This window comes from Budorcas taxicolor, chromosome 13 (assembly GCF_023091745.1).
Source record: "Budorcas taxicolor isolate Tak-1 chromosome 13, Takin1.1, whole genome shotgun sequence".
Lineage (NCBI taxonomy): Eukaryota > Metazoa > Chordata > Mammalia > Artiodactyla > Bovidae > Budorcas > Budorcas taxicolor.
Window position 1 is genome coordinate 33,170,526 of NC_068922.1, and position 14,432 is coordinate 33,184,957.

General features: G+C 42.5%; 1 protein-coding gene across 1 annotated transcript in view; it reads left to right on the forward strand.

Moving 5' to 3' along the window:
• Window positions 1–14,432, forward strand: part of ARHGAP12 (Rho GTPase activating protein 12) — a 115,394-nt gene that overhangs the window by 17,958 nt on the left and 83,004 nt on the right. The window contains exon 2 of the mRNA XM_052650878.1: window positions 439–1,210. Within this exon, the coding sequence (XP_052506838.1) occupies window positions 524–1,210 (687 nt within the window). The 5' untranslated portion in view covers window positions 439–523. The remainder of the gene's footprint in view (window positions 1–438; window positions 1,211–14,432) is intronic.

The following is a 14,432-nucleotide window of genomic DNA, read 5'->3' on the forward strand; positions in this document are numbered from 1 at the left end:
TGACATTCAGGATCATTGAAATTCTAGCTTCAGCTTCAAAGAGGGTTTTAGGTGAGACACACAGTGACCCTGGCTTAATGCCTGGCCCTTGGTCAGTGCCTAACATGTATTATTGTTAGTGAGCCTTTCTAAGAGAGAGAAGGAGGTGTGAGCAGTCAGCAAGGGAAGATGACCTCTCACTTCTTATTTTTGATAGTCATATGTCTGACTGGTTAGCGTATTTGCCATTTTAGTCATTGGTTTGGCTTTGGTCATAAATGATTGAAAAATGTAGAATTCCTTTACAATGAGAGCATTTTTAATGCAGGGTGGTAAACACAGTATTAGGCACAGGTTTACTTTTTAGATTTGAAGGTACTGTTCTTTATTATGTGATGCTTGTGAATGAATATTAAAAATCCAGACCAGGTTAACTTTTTTCTTTATTCTCTTCCCCAGTTAAATAAAAATAGCTGCATTGATCCACAAAGCCACAAAGCCACAATGTGGCAAAGCGTCCTTTCTGAGAGGTGAATATTGCTGAATGAAGATGGCTGACAGAGGCGGGAAGATTCTTCCAGGGCCAGTGTACATCGAGGTGGAGTATGATTATGAGTACGAAGCGAAGGACAGAAAGGTTGTGATAAAGCAAGGGGAGCGGTACCTCCTGGTGAAGAAGACCAATGCCGACTGGTGGCAGGTCAAGCCAGACGAGAGCTCCAAAGCGTTCTACGTGCCGGCCCAGTACGTGAAGGAGGTGGGCCGCCGAGCCCTGATGCCGCCGGTGAAGCCGGCCACGGGGCTGCCGAACCACTCTGTGAAGACGGCGCAGAGTCTCCACCTCCAGAGGTCTTCGGAGAATGTGAACAGGTTGCCCGAGCTGTCAAGCTTTGGGAAGACATCCTCATCTTCTGTTCAAGGAACAGGTCTTGTTCGTGATGCCAATCAGAATTTTGGGCCCAGTTACATTCCAGGTCAGACCGTCAACCTTAGCCTGGACCTGACCCACAATAATGGAAAACTCAACAGTGACTCACATTCTCCCAAAGTTCCTGGCCAGAATAGGACACGCTTATTTGGTCACTTTCCCGGTCCGGAGTTCTTGGAGGTAGAGAAAGCTGGCTTCCCCCAGGAACAGTCTTGTGATTCAGCGGGAGAAGGCTCGGAACGGATCCAGCAGGATTCCGAGTCTGGCGATGAGCTGAGCAGCAGCTCCACTGAGCAGATAAGGGTAAGACCGACCGACAGGCGGTGATGGAACGCTTGTGCCACCTGCAGAACCGTTTGATTATAGGTGTTATTATCTTATTTTAAAAAATTTACTTTATCAAAGTATGGTTGTGTTAATTTCTGCTGTACAGCCGAGTAGCTCATGTATACATATATTTTTTTTTCATATTTTTTCCATATCGTTTACTACAGGATATTGAATATAGCTCCCACTGCTATACAGTAGGACCTTGTTTTTTACACATTCTTTTGTATAGGTGTTATTTTAATTAAAATCTTTGTAAGACTTAAGAATTATCTTGGTTTATGTTTATTTTCAGAGTACATAGGTTTTTTTTTTTAACTTTTATTTTCAGAGTACTTTGTATTTTTTATTTCAGAGTATTTTTTTTTACTTTATTTTAAATTTTTACTTTATTTTCAGAGTACATAGGTTTATCCAGAGTGAGAGAGAGAGAACATGGGAAATAACTTTTTGGCTGATGGAGGTTCACTTTAAGGTTTCCCTAAGTATTCCTGTTCCTCTGTAGGACTAGAACTGCCCCAAGTTTGGACACTTTTCTTTTACTAGAAAATTTTTGTTTTCTGACTGCGCTTACTCTTGCTTGTTTTTACTAAGGCTTCAAGTAATAATGAAAGTAAGGGAAAATGTCATACGAATACTAACTCTTCTTGTTTGAAACTTGTTTATTAACTTTGAATATTCAAAAAATACATATATATATATTTAGAGAGAGAGAGAGAGCTTACACACGTTTATCTGTTCAAGCACTTTTGTGTCTTAAGTGTCTTGGAAAAAACTTTGTGGTTTGATTCCCCACCTCCCCCACCTCCCCCCGCCCCCGCCCTGCCCTCTTGTGTGTTTATTTTGAGATTAGTTTGTGCCAGTTGGTCAAGTAAAGTGAAGTAATTTTAAAAACATGCATGAAATTGAAACTTGAAAGTATTTAGAAAAGTTTACTATTAAGTGAATTTGATAAGTTTTGGGCCTAAAGCTCTGTTGTAAGATCTCATCAAATTAAGTCAGTGAATAATTGCGAGGCTGCTCTTTGGTGTGGTCTGATTGTAATGAAACTAGTATGTTCTTTTTCTTTTATAGGCTTTAATTTTTCTCGTGACTTTTTGAATGGAGATAGGAAAAAGGGAAGGTTCTCTAGAAAATCTTGCGACACTTGAGGTCAAGGCAGTTACGTGGAGAGTGCTGTCAGCTTACCATCCTTCGTCTTAGTCTTTTCTTCAGTCCTTTTGTGATGCTTTTGATGTAGAATATACAGCGTGTTCTGGAATTTTTCTGTACGTGACTCCTTATTGTGCGAGTTGCACTTAGGAAAGGCATGTGTTATTTTTTCCATCTGGCCATCACCACTGTTTCACACTTGAACTTACGCTTTGTGTGTGGGCACACTAGAAGCCCTCTGTTCTATTCACTGTGCTCATCTTAAATTCACTGCGTAGAAGGTCGTGCCTCCCGATGTCTCATGGACTGTTTGGAAATCCTGTTAGATTTCTCTAGACAGACCCTGTCCTAACTCTTCATGGCAGTTGTTTCAAACCTTTTTCGTTTTATTCAGTTCTCTGATTCACCTGCTTTTCCCTGCTCTCTTACCAGGAGAGTCTTTCCTCCTATGTCACAGCAGAAATGTAAGCCTTGGAATGGGAACTGCTTCTGTTTGGGAATGCATGCCCAGCAGTTAATCGAGCTGACTTTAGATTTGAATCTGGGTACATCTCTCTCTCTCTCTTTTTTTTTTTAAACTTTACAGTATTGTATTGGTTTTGCCATACATCAACATGAATCCGCCACGGGTGTACACGGGTTCCCCATCCTGAACCCCCTCCCACCTTCCTCCCCATACCATCCCTCTGGGTCATCCCAGTGCACCAGCCCCGAGCATCCTGTATCATGCATCGAACCTGGACTGGCGATTCATTTCACATATGATATTATACATGTTTCAATGCCATTCTCCCAGATCATCCCACCCTTGCCCTCTCCCACAGAGTCCAAAAGACTTTTATACATCTGTGTCTCTTTTGCTGTCTCGCATACAGGGTTATCGTTACCATCTTTCTAAATTCCATATATATGTGTTAGTATACTGTATTGGTGTTTTTCTTTCTGGCTTATTTCACTCTGCATATCTCTTACCAGCTGAGTGATGATTGCGGCAAATTGCTTAACTTCTGTGTATCTGTTTCCTCCTCTTGATGTGGGGATCACAGGTGAGTTACTTTGTACCTCACGTGCTTAGAACTGTGCCTGGCCTGTAAGTAAGTAGGTAGGTCTCTACTGCTGCTTGGTAACTTACTCCCAGATCTCCTGGCTTAACACAGTAAACATTTATTACCTCACAGTTTCTGTGGGTCAGTCATTTAGAATCAGCGTATTTGGTGGTTTTAAAGGCTTAGGGTCTCTCAGGAGGTTGCTGTCTCATGAAGGCTTGGCCAGGCTGGGGCAGCTGCCTCTAGGATGGTCACTCACACGGGGCTGGTTGGGCCTCTCTGCAGATACTTGGATATTGCATCTCGCTTTTCCCTCAGGAGGAGCTGCGTTGTCTTCTTATGGTCTGATGTTGGAAGTTGCATGCTGTCACATCTGACCACACACCCTGTTCTTTGTGGAGGAGACCACGCAGGGTGTGAGTGTCAGATGCTGGGCCTTGGGGGCCGGCTCTCCTGTGTGCATTCGGTGTCAGAGCTGTCCTCCCTGTTGTCGTGGCTGCTCTTGCTGTTATTTCCACCATGAAACCTACGCGCATCTGCGTCAGCGCGTCAGCAGTCGTCTCTCCCAGCGCAGGCGTGGCCTCTCCTGTCGGAGGGTGGCCTCTTCATATTTGTTTCTTCTTTTTCAGAAACCTCTTGTCAAACATTGTGTAGTGGTGTGCTCATGTGGCTTTAAAGTCATTATTTACCAAGTTTGTCCCTTCAGCGTGTAAATTTGCTCATTTTTTTCTGTTTTAATAAAGCTTTTCAGTAATACCTTCCCCTGCGAGGATCACCGTCCCCTCTTTACTGGCAGCGTCTGGGAAGAGGTGCATGTGTTTACTTCTCTGCATCTGCTCATTCCCTGCTTCTTCCTCAATCTGTTGTTGTATGGCTTCAGCACCCCATGTAAACAGCTTCCGCTGAAAGCTGCTCATGGTCTCATTGTTGACCAGTTTACAGACACTTAGAATATTTTTATATATAATCAGTACCATGCTTACAGTGAACAATATGAATAAACAAAAGGCAGTGTGAAGCACCTTTTCATCGAGGCATATCGCGTAATCCGTTGTGTGCATTGTACTGATCTTGATGGCTCTGTGCTTCTTCACAGCCGTGAGCCCCTCCAGTCGGTAGCCACACGCCCACCCTCCATTTTTCTGCTAGGAGATTTCCGTTTTTCTGACATATTACCATTGATCAGTCTCCTTTAATTAAACTTTGCATTCTGAGAAGATTGTAGCTTCTTAAGCAATTGTAGGAAGTCATATGGAAGGATCGCCCGTGCCTGCTGTCCAGTACCTGCAGTGGTGACATCTTGGATAACACCACAGTTGAAGTATCGACGTGGGTGCAGTCAGATGCTGACCATTTCCATCAACAAGAGGACCCTTACCACCATACCCGCTACCCCCCACCCCCAATGCTACTTAACCAGTAATCTGTCCTTCATTTTTATAACATGGTCATTTCAGGAGTAGTATATAAATGGACTTAAAGCCTATTTAACCCTTTGGGATTGACTTTGATTCAGCATAATTCTTGAGAGATTGATGCAGGTTGTTGCTGTATCAGTGTTCTTTTTGTTGATGACGAGTATTCTGTGGTATGGATGTACCGTGCTTCACCTCACCTGTTGAAGAGCATCTGAGTTTCCAGTTTCTGGCTATTGCCAACAAAGCTGCTACATGTAAACATTCCTGTGCAGATTTTTCTGTGAATTTACCTTTTTATTTCTCTGCCATAAATGCCCATGAGTATAATTGCTGTGTGCATGTTTGATTTTTCAAGAAACTGCCAAACTGCTTTCCAGAGTGGCCATACATTCTACATTCATACCATTAAGAGCAGTGCTTATGATCCAGGTTCTCTGCATGCTCAGCAGCATTTGGTGTTGTCCCTTTTTTTTCCTCTCTCTTTTTGGCTCCACTGGGTTTTTTTGTGGCACATGGACTTCTCTCTAGTTGTGGGTGGACTTAGTTGCCCTGGAGTGTGAGGGATCTTCAGTTCCCCCAAACAGGGACCAAACCTGTAACCCCTGAATTGGAAGGTGGCTCCTTAACCACTGGCCCACCAGGGAAGCCGCTGTGTCACTTTATTGTAGCCATTCTGTTAGGTATGTAGTAATCACTTGTGACTTTAATTTGCATTTCCCTATCGTTGAACCTCTTTCATGTGCTTATTTGCCATCAGTAGATCCTTTTCATTCCATGTTTCTTCATGGTTTTTGCTTTTTTTTTTTTTTAATGTGATGGTATGGCTCTGTGTGTGTTCTTTGGTATTTAGATATTTGTGTGGGACATGACCGAGCAACTGACACTCTCACTTTCACTTTGGTATTTATCGTGTTTTCAGTTTGGGAAATTTCTATTGACATATCTTCACGCTCACTGATTCTTGACCCATCCCTGTCCAGTCTACTGATCATCACTTCACAGGCATTTTCTCTGTTACAGTGCTTTAGTTTGTAGCATTTGTTTTTTATTCTGTCTGAGATTTTCCACTCCTCTGCTTGAATTACTCATTTCTTCTAGTAGTTTGTCTACTTCTTCTTTTACAGCTCTTAAGATATTAAAAGTAGTTATTTTGAATTCCCTGTCTGATAACTCCAGCATCTGTACCATGCCTGAGTTTGGCGCTACAGTGTGGATGGTGTTCTCAGTGCCTTTGGCTGTGCTTGTAGTTTTTGCTGAGAGCCAGATGTGTGTTGTTGGGTGATAGGAACGAAAGTAAATAGGCCTCTAGTGTGCAGTGTTAGGTTGCTGCTGCTGCTAAGTCGCTTCAGTCATGTCCGACTTTGTGCGACCCCATAGACGGCAGCCCGCTCCCTCATCCCTGGGAGTCTTCAGGCAAGAACACTAGGGTGGGTTGCCGTTTCCTTCTCCAATGCATGCAAGTGAAAAGTGAAAGTGAAGTCGCTCAGTCGTGTCCGACCCTCAGCGACCCCATGAACTGCAGCCTTCCAGGCTCCTCCGTCCGTGGGATTTTCCAGGCAAGAGTACTGGAGTGGGGTGCCATTGCCGTCTCCATTGTTAGGTTAACCTGGCTAAAAATTGTTGCTGTTGTTTAGTTGCTAAGTTGTGTTTGACTCTTGAGACTCCATGGGCTGTAGCCCGCCAAGCTCTTCTGTTCATGGGATTTCTCCAGGCAAGAATACTGGAGCGGGTTGCCATTTCCTTCTCCAGGGGACCTTCCCTACTCAAGGATGGAACCCACATCTCCTACATTGGGAAGCAGATTCTTCTTTACCACTGAGTCACCTGGGAAGCCCGTCTAGAAATTGGACTGTTTTTAATGTTTGATGTGGGTATCAGAGGCTTTAACTTCTTCAGGTCCCCATGTTTTTGGCCTCCTCATTAGTGAGAGTTCCTCATTAGTGTCTGGTTCCCCAGTAAATCTCTCTGCTGCCTTCCTGGCTGAGGGTGCTGAAATGCCTCATTACTTGCCCCACATGACCCCACTGACCTGCTCAGGAAGGGCTCCTTGCCACTCGGCAGTGGTGGAAGCTCTGATTCCTCACTCAGCCTCCTCTGTGTGCATGTGTGTGTGTGGTGGGGGTGGGGGGCTGAGGGGAGGTCTTGTGACCATCCTGCAGTGACCGCCCTGGTTACTTCCCCTGCCTTCTCTGACACCACCTTGGTGGGGCTTTGGGGTGTTGTCACCACTGGTGGTCTGTGGGTGGAATCGTTGGTTTGTTCTGTGGCATTTGGCCAGACTGTAGTGGTAATATCCAAAGCTTTCGGTCTTGCTGGTCTTCCCCTTTTCTGGATCTCTTGCTCCATCTGGAGCAGGGATTTGTTGGGGCTTTTTTTGGTCAGCGCCTGTTGGTGTTTCTGGATTTGCTGACTTCCCTCTTCAAACTTGGATGGATGAAGCCACAAGTAAGCTCAGGGAGCTCATCAGCATGTGGTTCCTTGGGTCCTGAGGTCATAGGAGGTTTATCTTTTCTCTGCCTTTGAGTCGTCTTCTGTTTGTTTTATGTGTTTTTATTTGTACCTAAGTGAGGAATAGGACAAGGTACCTTTCTTTCTTTCCCCCAGAACTGGAAGTGATTGGAAAGTTTTTAATGGTAGTTTTAAAGTGTTTTAAGTGTTCGTTATCTTGACCTCCTGACAGTCTTGGTTAGAGGGTGGCCTCTCTGCACTCAGCAGTGGCGGGGGAGGGTTCTCTCATCATAAGCTTCCACTGTACTTTGGTGTGCTCATCACACTTCTGCTTGTTCTCTTTCTTCTCATGAGTCAGTCTATATGGAGTCTCCAAGGCCAAGCTATCTACTGTGTCTTGTTCATTTCTGTATTTCTGGTGCCTGGGATAGTACCCGGGTACCCTGAAGAGGGAAATGGCAGCCCACTCTAGTGTAAGAATACTGTGGACAGTATGGATGCCTGGGAAATCCTATGGACAGAGGAGCCTGGTGGGCTACAAAAGGCTTGGACACGACTTGGTGACTGAACAGCAGCAATGACGCATATAGATGTGCCGGATGTGACGATGATCAGTGCTCAGCTACAGATACACAGAGGGGAGACCTGGATTAATATCCCATCGAAGATGCATGTTTCTGTTTGAAGTCATTTTCTGTTTGAAAGTCATCCAAAAGTCCTGTGTGACCTGTGACACAGCATAGGGTTTATGAAGAATGTTATTAGAGAGGTGAAGTTGGAGGTAAAGAGCTGTGATGCAATATAGAGATTCCAAAATTTGAGTCAAAGAAAATTATAAAATTCAGTTCACCTCCCTGCCCCACCCCCCATTAAAATAGACACATCATATGCAGTGTCTTCATCAGAGCACCATTTTTTTCCTGTCATGCTGTGTGGCATGTGAGATCTCAGTTCCCCAGCCAGGGATGGAACCTGTGCCCCCTGCAGTGGAAACGCAGAGTCCTAACCACTGGACTGCCGGGAAAGTCCCCAGAGCAACAAGTTTTTAGGTCATTTCAGAGTTTATACTAACGGTTGATCTGAAGATGAAACTGAAAAATCAGTGTTAGTTCAGTGCTCCAAGCCTTACAACAGCTTAAAAAGAGTGCACTTTGCTCCTAATGTCCTATTTTTCTCTCATGATCTCATTAATATTCCTTTAATATATGTCTTACCAGCCTTGAGTGTCAGGTTTCCTGATTCCCTGTAGTTCGAAAATGAGGTCTAAAGCTGGAGAGTCGAGATGGTAGACTTTCATCTGTGAGGCTAACGGGATGCCAGAGGGAGAATGATGACTTTAGGAAGAAGGCCAGAATGCTGTCAAGCTTAGAATCATGTTATTTTTAAAATACAATATGAATATTTATGATGACTGTAAATCTAGTAATGTTTAAATTATGTTTATAATAGCTTCTTATGTAGGCAGATATACTTACAGAAAGAATTTCTTCATTGACAGTGCCAACTCAATGTATTTCTGCCCTTTGAAGTCTAATATTAAATTAATCTGGAAAATTTTATATATGGAGCAGTTCATCAACATTTCAAGATGTTATCATTGTGTACTGGGCTCATAAAATCACCTCTCTAATTTGTTACAGATTTGAGCTTTGTGTCTAGTTGAAAAATATTTAAATATTTCCTTTTAGTCTTCATTCCCAAATTATGTGGACTGTTTAAATAGATGTTTATTGTATTAAAAAATACAAGATTTTAATTATACATGCGTATGTACAGCTGTATATTTACAAAGTAAGAATCATACTGTGTGTGCAGTTGCACTCTAGGGAATATTTAAAAGATATCTATTATACAAACAGAATGTTTATTAAACAAAGAAGAATGTTGAGAGATGTAATTTTTCAGGCTAATTGGATTTTTTGGTTGATTCAGGATTAGCTATATAAAAGGTTTCAGTGTTAGAGATTTTCCTAAATCTGTTTCCACAAAGATGGTGCTGAATCTAAAAACAGATATAAATTAGCTTTGTATAGCACCAGCTAATAATGTCCCCTTTCATCCAAATCCTCGTTTTCCATTGGTGGATCTTTCTGTTAAGTCCTTCCCCTGCCATGGTGCTGGAACGAGGACTTAGCTGTCTTAAAATTTGCTGAAATGCTGCTTTGTCACCTGCTCAGACTCACCACAAACTTCCTGTTTAATTCATTGCTTTACAGCAGTTTGGAAATTAGAAATTTTAGGAGATTTGGGGACTGATGACTTCTGCTAGAGAATGGCTTGACTATGTTTTGGTGAATTTGTCTGAAAACCTAATCTTCAGTATTTATATCATAATTATCTTTGGTCAAGTGTGAATGAAGTTCAGTGTCTTACTTAGCAGTTGGAATTGTCCCTTGAGTACTGTTGTTATTATTTTAAAATATTTTCTTGGCCGCACTTGAGGGCAAGTGGGCTCTTAGTTCCCTGACCAGGGACTGAACCCATGCCCCTGCATTGGAAACTTGGAGTCCCAACTACTGGTTTGCCAGGAAAGTCCTCCCCCCTCTCTTGTTTTGGGTGTTGTTTATTTTAGTTTTTAAATTTAGGGCAGTGTGGTATCTGAACTTAGAATGGATGTGGCTTTTGAGATTTGAAACCTGCTGCTGTGTAGTTGTATGTCCACGGGCAAGTTCTGAACCTCAGTTTTCTCATCTCTGAGAATGGAGCTGAGACTTGGGCTCCAGCAGTTGCAGCCCGCAGGCCCTAGTTCACAGACTCAGGAGCTGTGGCGCATGGGTTCAGGTGCTTCATGGCGTGTGGGCTCTTCCCAGACCAGGGGTTGTCCCCTGCATTGGCAGGTGGATTCTTAACCACTGGACCACCAGGAAGCTCCCCTCATTAATTTTCTTATCCTGTTAACTTATCGTAGCAAGTAGTACTATGGTTTGATTGACATTTCAGTTTCATTCCATTTCTTTGACTGTCCCTTGCTTTGAGCATATAAAGTACTAATGGGTGGTAAGAAGTAAAGGAAAAGGATTCTAATAATCTGCAAAAATGATCACCACCTCCACACAATGGAGAGTTGTTTGTATTAAAATGGAATCATATTTCAGTAATATCTTAATTGGTGACATTCCTGAGAGTGACAGGATCAGCAGTGTGTTTTTTGGGTGGTATTGTTAGTGTGACTTTTTCCTCTGTAATCAACCTGATCACAACTGTAAATAAAGAGAGCCACGTTTAGGCAAAACTGTGAGGTTTTCCGCTGCAGCATCCTTTTGGCTTTCTTTTCTTTATATTTTCCTTCTCTGAGTAGTGTTTGGGAAACACCATCTTCCGTTTCTGCTCTCTGGGATGATCATCTGTCAAACTTTTCTACTAAATCAAAACAGGAAAGAATAAAAGTTTTTTTGTTTGGTTTTATGTACTTGACTACATACACGTTCATACACAGTCCCAGGAGTCTTATTAGAATTTGATGGAAAGTGAAAACTCCTTTCTCAAGAAATGCACACACATTTACACCAAATTTTGCTCTAATTTCATGGTACCCAGAAACCCAGATTATTAAAGTGAAGATTTTGGACAATGTAATTATGGAGCGAAAATTGATGAATCTTCTTTAAGGAAGTTTAGGCATAAATGTCTAATTACGTGGAAATTTGGGAGCGAAACTAGATCTGTTTGAAGTTACCCATGGGTCAAACCTGAAGGCAGAATTAATTGAGATCTCTTAGGATGACTGCTCTCATTCTCCTTGGCATGCCTTCTATTCTCCAGGAGAAGAGCACCTGCTTCTAACTGTTGGGGGTCTTCGCTCAGAAACTGCTGGTATTAGAAAGTAAATGCTTTATTATCTGTCGTTAGCTTCCTTCTGGAACAGAGTCTGCTTAATTTAGCATTGATCTGTTTACCAGGCCCCTTTCTCCTGTTTGGTTGCATCCTTTCTGAGCATCTAGTGAAAACCATAGGCCATCTTTCCAGTAAAATGCCTGCATGTATATCCATGCATGCCCCTGGGCTTACAGTCCACATAGAACTTCTTACATTCTCCTCCCTTTCATGTCTTTCCTGACCTTTTTTTTTTTTTTTTTAACCTTTTCCTTTTCTAAGACAAGTAGGTCTCTTCTTTCAGTTCAGTTGAGCTCAGTCTCTCAGTCGTGTCCAACTCTTTGCAACCCCGAGGACTGCAGCATGCCAGGCTTCCCTGGTCTCTTGTTTACCTTTCTTCTAACCGTTACTTGTCCTTCTACCTCATGATTCCTAGATGCATTTTACGTTTTTTCTGCTTTAGTTCTTGTCTGCTAGTCAGAGCTTAGGGGTAGAAACCCAACTGTGTCCTGTTTAAGCAAAACTGAGTTTATTGACTCACATAATGAAATTGCAGGAAGGATTTATTTATATAGGTGTTAAGAATGATTGGAACTAGGGCCTTTTCACCGTCAGGATTCTTTCTTCTTTTTAATTTTCGGCTGTGCTGGGTCTTTGTTACTATGTATAGGCTTTCTCTAATTGTGGTGAGTAGGGATCTTCATTGCAGTGCACGGGCTTCTCATTGTGGGGGCTTCTCGTTGCGGAGCGTGGACTCCAGGCGCACGGACTCAGTAGTTTTGGCGCATGGGCTTAGTGCTCCATGTCACGTGGGGTCTGCCTGGACTAGGGATCGAACCTGTGTCCGGGAAGGCCTGTGAGGATTCCCTTTATCCTTTCTTGCTCTCATCTCTGATTCTCTCTCCACGATGCCGTCATTCTTCCACACAGACGTCTTCCACATGGCTGTAGACAAGTTGCTGCTGGGCACGAGGGTCACATCCTTAGTTTTTCTATCAGAGCATCTGTTTCTCCTCCCGTAATTCCAGTTCAGAAAATCTTGGAGAAGGAATTGACTTGGCTTGGGATATGGTTATGCTTATGACCTGGGCATGGTTGGACCCTACCCCAAACTGCATAGATGACATCTGAGGAAAAGCACTTCCCCTAAAGTGGCAGACGTGCTGTTCCCAGAATAAGGGAGAGTGCCGGGCAAGCAGATAATAGTGGGCGACCACATCCTCTTCTGAGGTTGAGTCTTGGGTCTTCCTCCTTCATGCTCATTCTGTGCCAGCTCAGTCACCAAGTGCTGTGAAGGCCAGGGGAAGAGCTGGCCACGACAACGTTACCAGGCTGATTCTAGTCTGGCACAGGACAAGCAACGTAATATTCCCTGTATATGTGTCCTACTCTTCACATTGTCGTCTTTAAAGCCAGAGATTGTATCCTGCCTATTTCTGCCAGCAAACTTCTGACAAGATACAATACAGTAAATAATCTGTGTGGTGAAGGCAATATTGAGGGTTTTTTTTTAATTAAAAGAACTTTAAAAAATGTTTTGGCCATGCTGCGTGGCATGTGAGATCTTAATTCCCTGACCAGAAATCCAACCCACGCTTGCTGTAGTGGAAGCACAGAGTCTTAACCACTGGATTGCCAGGAAAGTCCCAAGGCAATACTGATTTTTTTTTTTTTTAATAGCAATTTAGGGGAATTCCCTGGTGGTCCAGTGGTTAAGAGTCTGTGCTTTTGCTCCCGAGGGCATGGACTCAATCCCTGGTCTGGAAACTTAAGACCGTCAAACTGTGCCATGCAGCCAAAAAAAAAGGTGGGGGGAGCAACTTAAAATGCTTAATATGATATGTCTGTAATTGGCAATAGATGCACTTGTGACGGTTAAATTTTGTGTCAGTTTGGCTGGACCATGCTGCCGAGATATTTGGTCAAACATTATTCTGGATGTTTCTGTGAAGGTATCTTTTGGGATGAGATTAACATGTAAATTGGGAGACTCTGAGTAAAGCAGATTGTCCTGCACTTTGTGGGTGGGCCCCCTCCAATCAGTTGAAGGTTTTAATAGCAGAGAACAGAACCTCCCCTTGGTAGGAAGGAATTCTGCCGGCAGACTACCTTGGAACTCAGCTGCTGCTCTTGCCTTGGTCTCCCAGCCTGCCTTACAGGTTTTGGACTTGCCGAACCTTCGCAACTTCATGAGCCAGTTCCTGAAAGTGAATCTCTGTGTCTACCTACCTACCTATATCCATCCATCCATCCATCCATCTATTATCTGTCTGTCTATCTTACCTCTTGTAATTATTTTTGTGGAGAACTCTAATACACAGGCTATAGCCATTGAGTGCTCCAGGCATACATCATCACAGTTAGATCCAGAAGAAAGGCCTGAACTTAATATGTGAAATCCTTTGCAGGGACGTCCCCCCTTAGCTTAATTACTCTTGTACTCATCTATGAACCAATTGCTCTGGTAGGTGGGTTGAGCACTCTTATACATCAGCCCCTTCACAAAGAAGGTTTGAGGTGTGCAGGTGGTGTAATTGGTATTTCCATCAGAATCTCATCTTTTGGTGGAGAGCAGATAAAGAAAGGATGGTGCTGGTGCCTAGGTCCTAGAGGCTTAATCGGTAGTCAGAAGCAATAAATGTTCATATGGTACAATTATTTGCTGTACATTGGAATATATCTATCTTTTGGAATGTGGAATGATTGCATTCTTTATGTTTTAGAATTCCTGGATACTATGTAAGATCGATTGGATATAAATTTCTTCACATCTGTAGACTGGTTTTGATAGTCTTTAATGCATGAATTTTCCAACCTATGATTTTAAAAAGTCTTAGACATTGTTTAAAGATTAAAATCACAGTATCAGTTGACTTGAGATTTTAGGAATTTCTCTGTCTCTTTAGATATATGTATGTGTACACACACAGACATAATTTTAGTATGATAGTAGTGAAGCAGTAGAAAAAGATGGTTGAAAAGTTGATATGATTTTAATAGTCATTAAAAAAATGTGTATATTAAAAATGTTCTATGTTTTTACCCTGTTTTCTTTCTTGGAAAGAATTTGTTAATCTAGGTGACATAGCAACAAAAACAACAGATGTGGAAACATTTTTGCTTTTTTGTTGAGAAAAATCTCATCTGTATGCATAGAGTATATTTAGCAATTGCTTTAGTAAATGCCAGACAGATGGTGTAAACTCAGAATGACTCCTCAAACAGTTTTATCACAACAGTTATTTTGAAGCATATTCTAACAACACTCGAGCTCAGATTTCTGGGAAATGATGAATGTAACTAGGTACATAAAGAGGGGAA